We start from the raw sequence: 18,248 nt of genomic DNA on the forward strand, positions 1-18,248 counted from the left end.
TATCTGTTAACAGCTCATTTTTCACACTGCTTTTAAAGCACAACCTCAAGATTTTGCCTTACTTTATAACCGAGGTAGACGTACCGGGAGAAGCTTTAGATCTTCAATGATATTATCAATGAAATGAAACTCTGAGTTCTCCATCTCCACCATCTCTTTCTTCACCTCCAGGACCCGGCCAATCACGCCATCTAGAACTTGCTGAATCGCAGCCCGTTTTTGCTGATGAATGAGATGGTCGTGGGCATCCTCCAAGCGATGGAAGATCTGCAGGTACCTGATGTAGGAAGCAGCCAGCATCCTGAATGCTTTCACACGGTCCTTCTCCAGTTGGAGGGACTGCTCTCTCTCAGTCTGGAGTTGGGTGTCAAGGTCTTTCTGGGCCTTTGTCCATATCGTATTGTATGTGCTGATAGAAAAGAGGAGACTGTCTTAATGAGACATAACAGCTAGCGCACAATGATGTCAGGACTCTACACACATGGGTTTCTCAAGCCTGGTAATGCAAACCATTATATTTCCAAAGAGATTTTAGCTGCATTCGTTTTTAAAATCAGTAGGAAAAGGTTTCTCTTTTGGTCGTTCTACAAATAGGACTCTTAAAATGCTACTGTACTTATGAAACATCAAATGTTAAGAACTTTTTTTGACTTCATCCTTAGCATAGACTCAAAGCTGCAGCCCTGGCAAGGCAGTGAGTTTCATTCAAGCGTGTTCATTGAGAAGATGGTTTAACAGAGAAGGTGTACTCCCGCACAGCGCTGCGGATAGGGGAAAGTCCATCCTAGGTCTCTCTGTGTTTGGGATGAGGACTACTTTATAGTTCTGAAGAGTGTGCTTTCCAAAGGCTCTCTGCCTTTCTGAAATGGTTGCTCTGAGCTAATTTTAGGGTAAGGGCTGTGTTGGTGCCAATGCAAGAGCATATCTGCATGTGCAATTTCAGATGTGAAGTTTTTATTTTTTTCTATGGAAACAATTGTTGCACTCCAAGCAACTGCCAAACATCTGGTGTGGTGGCTAGGGAGTGATGTGACATGGAAGATGTCACCTAATGGCAGCTTCATTTGCAGAAGTGGTAGGACCATTTACCCAAGCACTTCTGCACTTCTGGTAGGAATAGGCTGAGCTCTGATGGGCTGACTGTCAGTGGCTTTTCATACTAAAAGCAGATCAGTGCTGAATAAAGAAACAAACCAAAGGAATTACTTATGTTCAGACACAAGCCCAAACAGCAAGTTTGTCACTTGAAGGTGGTAACATCCATGGTAACGAAAGATCCTTTTAGCTGCTCCTATTCCACTTCGCAAACTCTCTTCTAACAGAGAAAGCTGACTTGTTTCTTAGACCTAGACATAAGGCTGTTGAGCTCAGTAGTTAAATCTAGACCTGTTAATGCGCTCAACCTGGCATTGCTTGCTCCTCCGAGAACCTCACAGAGAAGCCTGAAGACAATAAGACACTGCCTTCATTAAATGAGCTTTCAGAGCAGGCCTCTTGCTGTTCTGAGCAGCACTTGTGTATTAATTCTGACAAGAAAGCTGGGCAGCTGTTCACTTTGCTTGTGCTTGATAATAAATGCCTAAGTTGGAGCTCTGTCAGCTGATCTTATCATTCCTGACCTTTGAGTACAGAATGACCCACTTCCACTGCAAGAGAGACCAAGGGGTGACAGGACAATGCTCCAGCTCACAGGCCCGTGCCCTGGCTCACGTGCCTAGAACACAGGCATGCTGCGTGGCCAGGATGCTGACAGGGCTGCCAGGACTCACCAGAGCAGTCAGCAAAAACATCAGCAATCCCACCTCTGCTATTGAATTTGCTCCATTAACTTGTTAAAGTGCATACTATACTTTTCAGCTGACCTGAGTTTCTGCAGGATGCAGCTGGTCCTGCTTTTCCTACTGCCTCTGCAGCCCACCCATGTCTTTGCCCTTCCTTTTTTCCTGCTTCATTTACATCCTATAGCAGCAAGTGAATCACTCAATTGCAGCAATTAACCCAGGTGTGGGAGATAATCAAAATAAAACCAGCAGAGGGGTCAAGCTGGCCACAAGCAAGACCACTGTTAGGTTTGACCTCATGGCTTGGCTAGTTGATCAATGGGAGTTTTGTGTACTTTTTCTGAAGCCAGGACATGGAAGGATGTATAGTGATGAGATTCATCAGCACGGAAGGAAACAATGAGGTATTGTACTTGCTTAGCTTTGGCCTACCCACAAACAACTTGACAGTGGAAAGGTTATAAATCTTTGAAGAAGATTGGCTCTGTAGGCTGTCTACATAGCTATATGGATAATCTATGAATGGGGGTTATCTTCAAGCTGGAGCATTTCTAATGCAGCTTATTGCATAGGGACAACAAGTTTGTCCTGAAACAAGAACTGAATCTGCAATTGTCCACTCCAAATTACAATAATCTCTCCTTCTCCCTTCTCTAAGTGAAGAATGTTGAGTAGTTCCCCCTGCTGAGCCAGCTAATATCCAGTTTCTTTTTTTAGTTTGAATGACTTATTGATGGAGGTGAGGGAAAGAGAGTTGTAGCCCTTCAGAGTATGTTAATGTAAGGCAATACAAATAGAATGCAATTGTTTCCATAAAGTATTTGCTGAACACTTAAGTATTATGATGATTGCAAGCATGTTGCTATGAGCCTAATAGCAAAACAATGTAAGTTATGTTTGTAGCTTTTATCAGTGCTGATATTCTGAGAAAATGTGGGCAAAAGAGGAGCCAGACTCCAAAATGAAGCACCGAAGGACAGATGTAGAACTGCTTAATCTTCCACTGCTGTAAGTGGACAGTTCCTGTGAACCTGTTGCTGTCAGGGTGGCCTACACCCCTGGAGGGTCTGGCCCTGGAGCCCCTGAGTGGTTAGCCAAGTGACTGGGAACAGCAGATACTCCATAGCCGGGTGCTGCCAGCAGAAATGTGGCTTGGGTGTCTCTTTAGATTGCCCTGGTTAGAAACGAGAGGGCACATGTACAGCCCTTTGTTTTCCCTCCCCAAAGCAGGATTAAAATTACTTCAAGTTTTACTAGTGACTGAATGGAAGCTTTTCTGGGCTAGCTTGAAGGATCAGATGTGCATGGTGCTTATAGCCCTTTTTTGGAGGACTTGGCTCTTGAGGAGCAGTTTAATTTTGGAGGAAGAGGGACTGAAGAGTGTGTGCGTGTGCACTACCCCTGAATACTCACGCTTTGCTTAGTGACAAATGTGTTCAAGAGTACATAAAGTAGTCATGCTTGTCCTCAAGATTATGCATTAAAAGCAAAGGACAGGACTGACTTTTTGCCTCTTAATCAGACAGCATGTGATCCCGAAATTCCTATTTGAATTTTTCCCTCTTTGCTCAGTCTCTTTCTGCATTAAGTTGTAAACTCCCCTCAAATTGCTTCCACATGCTGAAGGGGGAATACAACACAACCTCGAGTGCACTGGCTTTTTATTTACTGTTACTGGTTCATCTTCTAGGTTTGCTAGGTTGTGAGCTATATATGTGCATCAAAGATGGATTAGAGCATCTAACTAGCCCACTAGTACAGGTAATCAGCAGGACTGAATGTAATTTTCCTACTCAAGGCATAAGTTTATTAAAATCCAGAAAAGAAGTCTGTCTCTTGATCTCTGCATATAGTCTGCGTGTAGCAGAGTAAGTAATGCTGTAAATTGTCATAGCAACTACAAAATAGGAGTGCTGTGGGGGAAATAAGCAATGCTGTAATGGGATGAGGAAAAAGCACATTAAATGTCCTAACTCCAGAGCCCCCAGAGCACTTTCTGGCAGCTTGCAGCATGGGGGAAAGGTCAGGCCTTTCTTCCCAGCCAGTGTCCCTTCTCTTTGCTCTCACAAAGTAGAAGTAGGGCGTAACACATGTACATAAGAACACTCCTTTGCCATAGCATGACTTCTAGCATGAATCCCACTTCTACTGCTCCAAATAAAGCCTGATCTGCATATCAACTGAAGCTTAGGAATAAGACGTTTTTGTTTAAGTTAAGAAACGTTTAAAATCTTGCCAAATTATGCATTGCCTCATTTTAATATTCTGGTGCCCTGTAACTTTACATGTTTGTTTGACCCATCTCTTATTTATAAGAAAAATCTGCTGGTGCTTAGTACAGTTAAGATTAGCCTGTCTGCTTGCCTTAAACTGGTTTTGAGACTTTAAGTATGGCCTCCTGGAAGGATTTGTGCTGAGCATGCAGACTGTCTTCAGACCACTCTTGAGCCAGGACTGGAATCTGGCATCAGTGGGGTTGCTTTTGTGAGGTTGTTTTTCCCCCCTGCCTCCCCCTTAAGTTGTCCTGTTCTTATTCAGCAGCCAAAGGGAACACTGTCCATTACTCCAGGACATGGTACAGTTTGTGCTCCAAGCTGTGTCAGCCTATGGATTCATGTATGGGCTGCACCCAGGCTTCCTCGATGTCTGGCTTTTCTGGGCTGTCCTCTGAGGGCAGAAATAGCTCTAGCTCCAACCATGGAAATGCACAGTATAGTATTGCGTGAGCCCTGCTGTATTTTTCTGATAGATGGCCAAATGTAAAGAGATGGAAAGGAAATGTGACTCTGAACTGGTGTCTCTCTCTTCACCTAATATAGATGCTTCCTTATTTGATTATACTGTGTCATTGTGGCATTTTAGAAGATATTTTTGAAACATCTATGCTGTTGTTGAAAACAACTTGAATGTCAGCTCTCCTGATGGTGAGACTGCCCTGTATAAAAGGGAACAGAGGAAGCACCAGCAGACCTTTTGAGACTGAGTGAATATGGCACAGGGATCTGTGTGCTGGAGCAGGGCTCCTCTGGGCACCAACATGTGCTCACCACAGAATGGATCAAGCCAGCAAGATGTTTAACTGCATCAGTGGACAAGGGAAAAGTTTCTGATGTCATCTGTGTGGACTTCAGTAAGGCCTTTGACACTGTCCCCCATAACATGTCCAAAGGATGGGATGCCATCCAGAGAGACCTAGACAGGCTGAGCAGTGGGCCCAGGTGAACCTCATGAGGTTCAGCAAACCCAAATGAAAAGCCCTGCACCTGGGTTGTGGCAGCTCCTGCTACCAGTGCAAGCTGGGGGATGTAAGGATGGAGCACAGCCCTGCTGAAAAGGACTTGGGGGTTCTGGTGGATGGCAGCTGGACATGAGACAGCAGTGTGCCTTTGCTGCCCAAAGCCAACCGTGTCCTGGGCTGCATCAAAACAAGTGTGTCTAGCAGGGTGAGGGAGGGGATCTGCCCCTCTGCTCTGTGCTGTGAGACCTTGCCTGGAGTATCCAGTTCAGATGTGGAGTCCTCGGTACAGAAGAGACATGGACCTGTTGGAGCATGTCCAGAGGAGGGCTACAAAAACGATCCCAGGGCTGAAACACCTCCCCTACAAGGTCAGGCTGAGAGAGCTGGAGCTGTGCAGCCAGAAGAGAAGGCTCTGAGGAGACATGAGAGCAGCCTTCCAGTATCTACATGAGGGCTACAGGAAGGAAGGGGACAGACTCCTTAGCAGGGTCTGCTGTGGTAGGACAAGGGGAAATAGTTTCAAACTAAAAGAGGGGAGGATACAATGAAGTTTTTTACAATAAGGGTGGTGAGGCACTGGCACAGGCTGCCCGGAGAGGTGGTGGTTGCCCTGGAGACATTCAAGTCAGGCTGGATGGGGCTTTGAGCACCTGATGGAGCTGTAGGTATCTTTGTTCACTGTGGGGGAGTTGGACTAGATGGCCTTTAAAAGTCCCTTCCAACTCAAATGAATCTAGGTATGCAGCGTCACAGTGTTCGTGCAGGGCTGCAGGTGACTGAGATGTGGGCCAAGTGACAAGGAAGTGTGTGCAGGGGCCAGCCCTCAGGTCTCCTATAGATGCTTGAGGCTTGACAGTCCAGCCATTGTGCTAAGCCCTGGGCAAACAGGAGGCAGGGAAACCCTGCCCTGCAGTGTTTTTAAAAATAAAGAAACAGGGAGACAAAGGTTGGAGGGGAAAGTGAGGCCCCGAGAGGAAGAGGGGCTCGCAAAAATGCAGCTGCTTTGCTTTTCTCTATCTAAAAACTACCAGACTTGAGCTGACTGCTGGTCTATTCCAGCAGTGCCTCTTTCCCCATGACAACCTGCTCCGGCATTGCGTGGTGACTGCTGGGCTCAATATATTATGTAGGACAGAAGCAGAGCTCAGCATGGCCTGTAAGAATGAAGGAATAGGTTTAAACATTATTTGAATCAATTCCTGCTTTAAAAGCATTTAGCTTGTGGTCTGGAGCGGTGCTGACTCACGGAATAGAACTTGGTCAGGCCTTGCTCCTAATATGACAACAGCCCAATAATTGTGCCAAAATTCTTAGCTGGTGGTAAGGATAACGCTGCTAGACAACTTCCCTTAAGCTTGCTTGCCCTAGCCAGGATGTCTTAACAAGAACCAAGTATTTGGGGAACTAAAGCACAGGCCTACTGAAGCTCAAGGCAGCTTATGCCCATACCATGGCATACTGGTGTGGCAATGAAGTTTATTTCTGTACTAATGATACTTTTACATTTTCCTTTCTTTTCTTTCCTTAGAAAAGGAAAGGGCCATCCAGCTGCCTGCGGTTGCATGCATAAAGCACAAATGCTCTGTCTGGGTGCTGCTCTACCTCTGCTAGGCTCTATGCTCATTTAAAGTTAACGCTGTCTCCTTGGTTTCTTGAAAATTGTGGCCTCTTCTTTCAACTGTTTTCTAGCACAAGTGCTGCTGGGATATTTCCACTGACAATACTTTTTCCTAAAGGAGGAAATGTCTGAGTAACGCATGAGATCTTTCCCTGCCTGCTCATTATAGATGAAGGGAAGCATGGGAAGGAGTTGCAGCTTTGAGTCTTAGTTATGATTGTTTTGATTCTCTCTCTTTTTCTCCTGCTTTAATATAAGGGGGATGACACACTGATGCTCACCAGGGGTGGAAGAAGGGGTGAAGATGAATCCGTGAATGTTTGGGAGAGAACATGATAGGAATGCCCAGAGGAAGTTAATAATTGTGGTGTTTGAATGGAATTTGAAGAATATGGCCTGGGGGCCAAAGGGTGAATGAAGGGAAAAAAGAAATGTTCAACAACAGCCCTATCACTGAATGGGCCTTGGGCCCAGTGGGAACAAAATAGGATGTGATCACAGAATGAGAAGCAGCATCATAGTGCAACCACCTAAAGTGGAGAGGAAAAGGGGATAAAAAGTTGTTCTGACATTTTCCTACCTTTTTCATTTCTTGGTTTTGCAACCTTAATTTTCTTTAACCGAGCGTTGGGGGTGCAATATCAAACACGTAGCTCTCCTTTGGTTGCTCTTGTCAGAAGCAAAAGTGGTGGCTCTAAAAATCTTGTCTTGGATTAATATTTAACCATTGACTTTATGTAAATTTTATTTGTGATGTGAGATTAAATTTTTAAAGCTTTTTGATTGTCTAAAGCTCCTCAGTGGCAGTGGCCAATGTCTTACAGCTGATTAGAGCCTGGTACAAACGGTAGCAGTGTGCCAGGGCTCAGCTTTGAACATGTCTAGACTAGGGCTGTTAGGGCAAGTTAAGGTCAAGATCCTACAGGTCAAGTAAATGGTAAGCAAATTCATAACAGAGGAGGAAACACAGCAGGAAAACATAAAAGGAATAACATCTATGCAAATCTCCTGTTTAGTATCTGGAACAAAATGTACATCTGTATGCGAATGCCAGGGCTTGAGTACTTTAGGAAGTGGGATACACTGCTTCTTAATCAATCTTACAGCAAATGTAATGGGTGTGCTTTCTCGTGAGTGCTACCACTGTACTTAGAAAATGTCAAGTATGTCTGCATGCACCAACTTTTCTTTTAGCTGGCTGATGGAGCACACAGGCCCTAAGAGAATGCAGCTGAGTGCTTTGAGTGTCCTGTCTATAACTGGATATAAAGCTTACAAATGCAGGGGAACAGTGCGCTTCCATGAGCTGCAGACCACACCTCCATTTAAAAAAAAAATAAAATGACAGGGCCTTGAGAATGGCTAATGCTTCTCATAAAGGGACTGGAAATACTGAAATCCTTGCCATGAAAGTTGTGTGCAGTGTAATGCTGTGCTGCAAGTGTTGCCAATCTGTCCGCTTAGAGATGCAGTGCATGCAGGACAACTGCACTGCATACTTAGTAAATCCGGCACGTCCAACTGGCTGCACAAGATGTGCAATTCCTCACTCTATGTTGCAGCAGCTGTTTTTCCAGATGTCTGGAAAGCAGCTGTCTACCTCAAACTCAAGAAAAAGCGATGTGCTGTGTAGCACTTCTATACAGGACACAGGATGTGACTGTATAGCATTGAAATATCTGTATTACAGACTGGGCTGTGACTTACAGGTGTGCCCACCTCTCTGTTGGGTGGAGTCTGTCTTCTCTGTGACATGGCAGCCATTCCCACTTCCCACTGTTTAACAAATAATGGTTGATCTCCCCTGAAATATTTTTGCCCAAACTACCAAGGCTCTTTCCCATAACCCCCCGTGTTATTAGCTCTTTGCTCCGCTTGCTTCAAGTAAGGCAATCTGTTTTACGGCATTGTATTATGCTTTTTAAAATGCTTTTAATTTGATGCAGCTTATGGTACACAGCCAAGTTAGCCTCAGTACATACTCAGAACTAAGCACCAGCAGCCTCAGTACGCTACTGAGAATGAACTTAGCTGCACCTTCCAAAATAAGATAGACTAGGACGATATGCAAGCATGCTCCTACTCCTTAACACTGATTATTATTCAGCTTTGTGCTGGGAAGGAACGCACTAAGCTGTGAACAGCAGACATTTAATGCTTTTGAATGTACCAGCGCTATCAGCCTCAACTATTTAAAAGCCATAAAATTAAATCTTTGAGGCTATGTGTATTCAGGTACGAACTTTGTACTTTTTATCTGAGCGTTTCTGATTCACATTTTTCTTTTTTTTTTTTTCCAAAGGAATGCTGTGATTCGGAGATGATAACCACAACCCAGTAGCTGGCATAATGAAAGGCATGAGCTACCCAGAGAACTCTGACCAGTGATACAGGAAAAATACTATCCAGCCCATTGTTTAAATTGAGGTCTGGCGATGCAGTGGCTGACAAACTGCTGTAAACCCGAATATGCAGGAGAGGAGGAGCAGCGGGCAGCACGTCCCGCCCCAGGCTTTCTGTGTTTCCCCTGCCTAGCGTACTCCACTCCATGTGAGCTTAGGAAAGCCGCATCTGGGGGAAACTGGGAGCAAGGGCCCGGCCCTGCGTCCCCCCCCCGCGTCCCCGCGCTACTCACGCCTGCGACATGCCGGCCGCTCCTAGGGCGCGGGGCTGCGCTGCTCCACCGCGGCCGCGCCGTTGCCATAGGGACGGGGCGGGACGCGGCCGGGCCGAGGCGTGGGGCGGCCCTGGGGACGGGGCAGTTGTACTCTCCTCCCTTTCCTTTCTTCTCTTTTCCCGTTCCGCCTTCTCTTGTTTTCCTTCTCTCCTCATTTTCTCTCTTTTTCCCCTTTATATCCATCTCTTTTCCATGCCTTGCTCTTCCCCAGACTGCCCCCAAGGATTTTTTCCAGTTGCATTCACATTTTTTCCTATTTTCCCCCGAGGCAAGCTTCCCTAGTGGCTTTCTGTTGACTTATTACTTAAAAACAAACAAACAAGAAACTCAACAGCTTTTTGTCCTCTTTCTTTTTTTCCCCTCAGATGGAAAAAACAGCAGATGGAAGCCTGTCCAGTGTTCTTATTCCCTTCGGTTTCACACTCGCATTGCCTTCATGGAGCACATCTGCAGGCAGAGGGCTGTGAGGAAGTTCAGTATGTCTGCTCCCCTCCCAGTCACCCAGCATACACCTACTGGTGCTTGCTTGGTGGCTAGATCCCCCATCAGACATCCAGCACACACCTACTGTTGCTCATTCAGTGGCTGGATCCCCTCCCAGTCACCCAGCGCACACCTCCTGGTGCTCACTCAGTGGCTGGATGGGGCTCTGAGCACCTGATGGAGCTGTGGGTGTCCCTGCTCATGGCAGGGGACTTGGACCGGATGGCCTTTAAGAGCCCCTTCCAACTCCAGCAATTCCACGATTCAGTGACAAGGAGCAGTGGCACATTGCAATGCTGTGAAATCACAGTTTTGGAGCCCTGGTGTTGTAAGAAGCTGGTGGTGAGGGCTGTACAGCTGTTTCATTTCCTTGCAAACAATGCCTCAAGCTGCTTGCGCGGTGGTGAAGCTGGATACTTTAAAGAAAATAATTCTGTTTTAATTTATTGCATGTATATAGAATGAGGAGCATCCATTACAGAACATTAAAGGCTGCCTCCTTTGAAAGGGGAAAAAATAAAAGCTAGAAAGAGAGGATTACAGCACATCATTCTGAGGAAAACTGCACTCCTCTGTGGTGCGGGTGGGGAGTGACAAAAGAAAGAGTCTTGGGACAATGAGCAGTTGTCTGCGAGCGCATTTTTTGCCATAAATCTCTGCATGTCTGTGTTCCTTTACTTCTTTTTTTCATTTTTTCTTTTTTTCTTAAAGCCCTTGCTTGTATAATTAGGTGACAATCTTGGCTATAGGGTTTTTTGAAATAAAGTTCCTAGCCCTTATGGTTTCGGAGAAAAGATTGAAAATGTAAACATCAAAGAACAGAGATCATAATAAAAAGCCTCTAGAATGTATTGTTTTTCAGACTGTGATGGCTATGCCAGTCTCATGGTTTTGGTGTTCTGGTGGTTTGGTACCTGTTTCTTTCTTCTTTTTATTTTTTATTTTTTTTGCCAAGGGATTGTGTAAAATCAGTTTGTAATTAGCAGTGTTCATTTGAAAGCAATTCTTCACACTGGCGTGATTTCCATCAGAAATTTGTCTGGTTCCTCTCACTGTCTTTGATTCTCACCCACTTGTATGCTGGGAATTCTCCACAGCAATAACTTATTTGCGCTTTGCTCTCATTGAACGCCTCAATCAAAGTAACTCCACAGTCTGGATGGGAACCTTATGTTTTCATTTCCATTAATGTGGGCATTTAGACAGCACCTTTTTTGCTGAACTATTTTTTTTCAGCCAAGGGTTTTACCCCCAGAGTCCCTGCAGTACTGTCTCTGTAAGTGCATGTGGTTTTAAGGAGTGATTTGGCCATAACTCCTAAGCAATATACCTATTCCCATTGGCCTCAAAATACCTTCCAGTCTTTTGCTTGGTTCCCAGGTCTCCAAGAGAAAGTGAAAAGCACTCATGATTCAATAAATAAATTGAAGAACCGGAGACCTAATAGGAAATTGCTTTAGTTCTTGTACTCTACAATGTGTTGCTCAAAAATATCTTAAATTAATAGCTATGCAAACCATCGCATGTGCATGAGGCTAAAAGGTATGAAGCTTTCAGAATCAATTGAAACAAAGAAGCAAGACTGCTTGTAATGGTGTGGGTAGCAAAGAGGTGAGGAGGCCTACATATAGTTCATGATGCAGAAAAAGCCCCTTTCCTTCTTGTTCCTGCTGTGTTGATCACATGTTTCTCTAATATTAATGGCAGCCACTCTGGTATGAATACTATGTTAATGTGAATTCACTGCCCTCTGCTAGTACCTCAGTGCCACAGTGAGAGGATGCTCTTTATTCTGCAAAAAGTTGTATGAAAGATGAAATAATGCATATTACTCATTTTGGCCTTCCCTTTTTCACTCACCCCCAAGAAAAAAAAGATGGAGGAAACCAAATGTCTTCCTTCTTAAGAATGGGATGTTGAGCTCAAAAAGTGATGTGCTTGAGAAGCATGCAGGGACTCTGTGCAGAAGTTCATCAGCTGGTAGGGAACTTGAACAAAACGAATCACTTTACCGAGAACAGTCATATGATCAAATCAGTTCTGAAGTAAGCAGAGTTGATGTTTGTTTTTTTTTTTTTTCAAGGGAAGGGAACCTGCTTGGTAGCTGAAATGGGAGTAGCATTCAGCTGAGAATAAATAATTGATTTAGGGTAAGAAAATACACATCTATGGTGAGAGGGACTGAGGAGTGTGAGATACACTGTAGATTTCCTGTTGAATCCTTGAGCTTTCATGTGAGGATTTGAAGTGAAATGGCACAGGTTTGCCTGGGCTGTTCTGACCATGCTTTCCTCAAGTGATTGCCTCGAGGTGCATCTTCTGCTGTGGCTGCATCTCCACCCAGGGCTGTCTCAGCTGCTCCCCATCCCCTTCTCCAGCCTTCTTCTCCTTTTCCTTCCTTCATCTCCCATCTTGTCTCTTCCCCTGGAGCTGCTGCAGCCTGCTTTCATGTTCTGTGCCTCTTTCTGAGCTTCCTTCATGTCATGTGAGCTGGGAGCCTTCTGGGGCAGGGCAGGTCCTCCTCTCTGATCCACTTCTGCAGGAAAGATCTAAGCACATACCGAGTTGCCATTGAAGTCCAGCCGACCGTTGACAATCAGTTGATGCTGTGAAGTGTCTCAGTCTTTCCAGTTTGGGATCATGCATCTCCAACAATTCCTCCAGGCAGCTGGCTGATACCTCTGGTAACTACCAGAGATTAAAGGGATTTGTAGTTGTTATTCCGCGCACTGTGTGTTTTCATACAGCATCGATAGCAACTTGCTTGTCCTGATCACGCTGCATTAAAAAATAAAGCTGTGTTATTTAATCTACCCAGCAGGAATAGGTGATGGTTTTTCTACAGTGCATTCCTTTTGGCATCAGTAATTCCTTAGGCTCTTGCAAATACAAGCTTAAAAATTCTGCTGCCTTGGAAACTAGGTGCCATCATTTTTCAAAAAAGCCTTTTATTGCAAGCTTAATAGGCGACTAGTGAGCTTACGGGAGGGTAACTTAAAAAGTGGAGGGCCTTGTTCCTCTAAATTCAGGTCCCTGGCAAGGAGCTTAGTACACCTGTCTCTTATTGAGTAGGGGCTTAACGTGAAGCGAGGAACATAATAGAAAAAATGTTATGCCTTTGCAACTCCTATTTCAAAGCACTTCCAGAGCTCTGGATTGTGCCTCGGGGGGCAGTGCCAAGGGAGGAGGTTTTTTGTGTGTGTTGTTGCCCCAGGGAGCGTGCAGCATGGTGGGATATGGTCAAAAAGGCATTTCTGGACAATGTGAAGGGAGATGGAAGGGGTCTGGGTGAGGCTGGGGCTTTGAAAAAGTGCCAGGTGGATGCATTTTGCTGAATGCCTCAGCCACCTTCCCCTGGAGTCCTGCCCTAAGCACTGATGACTTCCCAATCCCAGAGAGCTCAGTAGGGGACCCCTCTTGCGAGAGGTGGTGGCTGTGACTACACATGCAGTGGGGCTGTGTGTCTGGTAGGGATTGTCCTCAAATGAGTACCTGGCTGTAATTCAGCTGCATGGTGTAGTTGTGAGTCTGCAAAATGGGAAGTAAATTCTCTTACAGTCAAGCCTGGGGAGCCGTTGGTCTCAGTTTCCTTGCCGATAGAGGTTTGGCTTCTCTTTTGTCTCAGATTTTGTGTGTAAAGGAGCTCTGGACAGCATTCAGCTGCAGCATGGAGGCTACACCTGCATTACAGCTTCAGGACTGACTTCTAGCTCGCATCAATGTACGCTCCGATATGTAGGAGAAATGCCACTGCCAGTAGGGCTGTGCTGGCCAGTTCATTTAGTTGTGCGACGAACCTCTGAGCTGTTTGCCAGTTAGCGTTAACCACCATCTATAGGAGGTTTGCTGCTTACTTCAAGGCTAAGTGAAGAGGTTTTGTCGGTAGTCAAGTCTATTAGACTTTGATATAGCACCAGCATGTTCATCAGGCCTGAGCACAGTGCATGGAGGAGGAGGACTGGAGCAGAATTAGAAGGTATAAAGTTCAATTCTAATTTGAAGACTTTTCCTCTACCGCTTAAATGTGGGAAATATTCCTGTGGTTTCAGGTATAAAATGTCATACTTCATAAGGAGTGTGCGTTTTAAATCTCAGCCAGATATTAAATGCCATGCCACACTCCACTTCTCTCTTTGTTAAAAAGTAAAATCCCAAATCATCTCTTGTGAAATGATGTTGTTCAATAAAATCAAAGCTTTCAAAAGAGCCAGTTCAAATAGTGTCAGCTCTCTCTCATTAGGAAACATCTGGTAGTGTACTGATTTTATTCTGTATTGACAACTGTTCATCGGCATTCAGCCTTTTAATTATCTATGATGTTGTTCTTAAAGTTGTCTACTAGAATGAATCTTGCAGTCAGTACAGACCAACAACTAACATCCACCAGATGTTATTTGGTGAGAAAGAAATAGAAAAAGGGATTGGGCTCGGGCTTCTGGTGATTATCCAAGTAATTTGTTAGCAGAGGTTTTAGGAAACTAGTTGGCTTTAACGTTTGGCTTCAGCTAGCAAATTTTTAATAAATTAATGCAAACTTTGTCAAGCTTTAATCATTTAGGAGGGTAAAGGTCACTTCTTTTCTGGAAAACAAATATTGGAAATAAGTAGAATTTCTTTTGGTTGTGTAATGTGAAGATGTATTCAGTATCAAATGTGAAATGGCACTTCTGGACAGACCCATTTTGGTTCTTTTAAGATACACAGTTCCTCTCACCATTTTACTCAATTTAGAGACTCTCCAGACAGCAGTTTTAAATATTATGTGCATATCTCTGTGATGGAAAAGTTAAATAAGAACCTACAAACTTCATACCTACCACTCTCATTTTGTTGGTCACCCTTCTCAAAATGAGGGGTGGTAAATGGGGCTGAACTTGCCTTTGGACAATGCTTTCTGATATAGCTGTCAGCCTAGCTTTGCCCACTCTATCCCAAACACTTACTATGTTTTTCCGTCGGATGGAAATTCTTCAGAACCTTTGTTCAGAGAGCTCAGAATATCTTACATGCTTGATTATTTTTAGAGTTTTTATTTAGTATATAATGTTTATTTTATTATGAGCCAAAGTATCTGTTGGATGTTGACCCTGTGCATCACCCTCTCTTAATTTTGCTTGTTGTTCTTGGATTTCAGAAATAATCATGGTGAATATCCATGACTTGTTTCTTGGGGTGGCCTCTGATCAAAATTTATGAGGCAAAATGGTGGTAGGTCTGTCTGCTGCTACAGGAAGGAAAGCTTTGCTTCTCATAGAGGGCTTCAGAAGAGCTGAAATGGGATTTGGGAGGTAATGACAGTTTGTACATGTCTCTTGGTCCCTGTGAATTACATAGGTGTAATTTTTAGCATCTGTCTCAGTGACTTTTTTGCAGCTGAAAGCCCAAATGTGGGTGGTTTTCAGGGAAAATACCATGAGCTCTTTAGAGACCTTGTGGCTAGGATGTTTTGGCAGTTTCAGAGGCTGTTCCAGTGATACTGGATTCCAGCAGCCTCATCCCATCCTTGGTCAAAAGGCTCACACAGAGAAAGCAGCAGAAAGTTGGTATTTTCTGGTGGCAGCAGTTATGGGGTCTCACATAGGGCAAGACATTGTGTATATGACTAATGTAGCTTTGCAGTTGAGCTGGTGTTTCATGGGATGACCAGGGTGGAAAAGACTGCGATAAAGGGGCAGAGAAGGCATCTCAACCTCTTCCAGACATGCCATCAGATTGAAGGGAAGTGTTTGGGCTCTGGGACTTGACGTCTTTAAAGCCAGCAACTGAAAGTGAGGTGAGTCTAAAGGAGAAGGGGCTATTAGCCATCTGCTTTAGCAGTTCCTCACCCAGAAGAGGAGTTCATCTGTAATTTGTGCATGTAGGCTGTTGTTTTTGTGTTTTGTTTTGTTTTCCATCCCACTCTCCAGTAAAGCACCTGTTGAGTTAATCCTCTTTGATTCATCTCAAAAGTAGGAAGTCAGACTCCGTGGGAGGCCGGGCAGCCCAGTTCTCATCAATTTTGGGTTTCTGTGGGGAGCTCTGGCTAGCATGGTTTGAAGACTTCCAGAAGTGAGACCCTGTTGAAGCAGGGAGGGTATAAGGAGAAAGGAGGCTATAAAGGGATGGAATACTTTCTAATTTTGTCAGATGAAAGCGTTACCTGTGCCATGAAACATTAGTCTGGAAAGGGAGAATGCCTTGGAGCTTCCAAAGTCATTGCTCCCCATCCTCGACAATGCCTTGTGCATTCCCATGTCCGATGCCAAAGGCTGGACAGTCAGTGCCACCTATGGAGGGAAGGAGGTTCCTCCAGGAGGCTCACTCTGTGCCCCCTCTAAGCAGAGGAAGAGCCTCTTTCACTCTGCCGGCCATAAGGATCCAAACACAAGTGCTGATGGCTAAGATGGATGAGCAGTTTCCATGATCTCTCCCCCATAATTGCCCATCTCTTTGTGTTTAACTCTAGGGACATTATAGTCAGGACGTGTTGGCTGACTTTCCAGCTGGAGTATCCCAGAGAGCAAAAGAGCTTCAACTTGATAGGCTGTATGAATGAAGCAAAAACAACTTATACCCAGCTAATTCATCAGTCACGGCAAGAGCTCAAGGGTTAATATCCTACCTAGGATGAAGGAACAATGCAAGCTGAGTGCATGGCAGCCAGTCCCTTTTGCACTGCACGTGCGTCACTTCTGCATGGAAATGAGTGTGAAACTTTTTTTCCCTTGTGCTATTAATAAAGCTGTACAGTGTGAGAGAAAAATGAATAACAAGCATCTGTAGTTTTTAGGTGCCTTGACAGGATGTTTTCTTGATTATCCTGTTTCTTGTAAACACTGGGATGGCTTTTGTAGCCCAGATGTAAAGGCAGCCTGGGTTCATTGTTCTAACACCTGCTGTCCTCTAAAATGCACCCAACACAGCCCATTGATAAAATTCAAACTCAGAAACCTGCAGCTCCAGACCGAGCTCCGGTAGATAGCTCAAAAAAACCTTTGAGAATCTGACATCCGCCCGATTTTTTTTCCCCCATTATATTTGATTTGGAGTGAGGAGGGGAAGGGAAGCTCAAGATTATTTTTTCCCTGCTCTTGTTCCCACAATAGCAATAAAAAACAATGCTTTCTGGCTATAAGGTGGTAAATTGTGAGAAATAACCACAATAGTTCTCTTTGCAGTGCAAGGGAGGGAGCCAGATTTATGAATGAAACTGGTGGCTGTGATTTTATTTCCAGGCCTGTCTCTGCTCTTGGTATGATGAGATGAAATAAAAAAGCCAGAGAGAACACATCTCCTAACTATCACAGTCAGGGGAAAGCACAGGGCAAGATTGTTTACTTGAATTGGAAAGGGGTAGCACAGTTTCTTTCTGCTGCTTGCATCAAGTTCAGAGTGCAAAAGAGGTGAATTTGCTCAGTTAAATCAAATCTTTGCAGTATTTTCTTTGTCTGAGACTAGTGCAAAGAGATGCAACACCTCAGATTTCTGTCTGCTGCTGCCACCATCCAGCTCTTCTCAGGCTGGTCCAATGGGCTGAATGAAGTCAGATTTGCAGATTTGATTCCTACTGAATCCTTCTGTTAAACCACAACCCTTGCTGGGGCTGCTTTACATGGTGCACGGCATAGATTCCAATGCTAACAGTCCTTGTAAGGGAGGGGTGAATGTTAGACTTCGGGTACCGTATACACTCTCCTTTTGACAGACAACTGTGTGGAGGAGGAGAGAGTTTATGTACCTTATGTTTATGCACCGGAATGTTTCTCTGGGTAGGACTCAAGCCTCATTTAAGGGTTGGTAGTGGAGGCAAGGGTATCTTGGTGGAGATCCTTGCCTATCTGAGATCTTCCAAAGGTAAGCAGCTTTTTTCCTTTGTGTCTATGGCTGCAGCATTCAGGCTTATCCTCACTTGCTGTAGCCTAGGACTTTGCTACCCTGCTATTATTGCTGTGCTTTCCATTGCATTATAGTGTTACACGGATATAACTCAAAATGTCACTAGGCCTTGACCTGGCAGCTCCTGTGGCAGGGTTGTGATGAGCAGGAGTGCCAAGTTGCTTCCTACAGCAGTGCTAGCTGCTGAGTGGGACTGGACACTTTCAGTATTGGAATTCATGGGCCCAAGCACAAGATTCATTTTGAGCATCTTCCATTAGTGCATGCCCTTTATTCACCTTGACTAGTGAGGTATTGTTTTTTGCATTGTGCCATGTACTATGGGGAGAGAAGACTCTCCCAGGCTTTGGAGCAAGACACTGAGGATTTGAGATGTTCAATTAGGACAAGTGAGTGGTTCAGCAGCATCTTCTCAAATAGGAGACCATTTTCTGCAATGATTTTCAGGGCAGAAGAGATCCTCCTTATGTTGAGGTCACTTGCATGCTCCTTTGCTCCTTGTGCACTGTCCACCCATGCCTCTGGCCTCACAAGCAGGGGAGGCACGCTGCTACTTATTTACTATTGCTATGAGCA

The 18,248-nt window shown here is 44.7% G+C and overlaps 1 protein-coding gene and 1 long non-coding RNA gene across 4 annotated transcripts in view; one reads left to right on the forward strand and one right to left on the reverse strand.

The window, feature by feature from the left end:
- IQCA1 (IQ motif containing with AAA domain 1) overlaps positions 1–9,638 on the reverse strand; it is a 95,075-nt gene extending 85,437 nt beyond the window's left edge. Inside the window, exons 1-2 of one of the 2 annotated variants that reach the window (XM_021398795.1) lie at positions 9,273–9,638; positions 85–409 (exon numbers count right to left, since the gene is read on the reverse strand). In XM_021398795.1, coding sequence (XP_021254470.1) covers positions 85–409; positions 9,273–9,469 — 522 coding nt within the window. In that variant the 5' untranslated portion in view covers positions 9,470–9,638. The remainder of the gene's footprint in view (positions 1–84; positions 410–9,272) is intronic. The other variant, XM_021398794.1, reaches the window with a different exon arrangement.
- LOC110399687 lies at positions 2,024–16,526 on the forward strand. 2 transcript variants are annotated; one of them, XR_002439333.1, is made up of 4 exons: positions 2,024–2,185; positions 8,940–9,064; positions 9,680–9,790; positions 16,243–16,526. It is a non-coding gene; the product is annotated as an uncharacterized LOC110399687 (long non-coding RNA). The 2 variants fall into 2 exon arrangements; XR_002439332.1 differs by lacking the exon at positions 16,243–16,526 and having other exon boundaries at positions 2,035–2,185; positions 9,680–10,591.

This window comes from Numida meleagris, chromosome 5 (assembly GCF_002078875.1).
Source record: "Numida meleagris isolate 19003 breed g44 Domestic line chromosome 5, NumMel1.0, whole genome shotgun sequence".
Lineage (NCBI taxonomy): Eukaryota > Metazoa > Chordata > Aves > Galliformes > Numididae > Numida > Numida meleagris.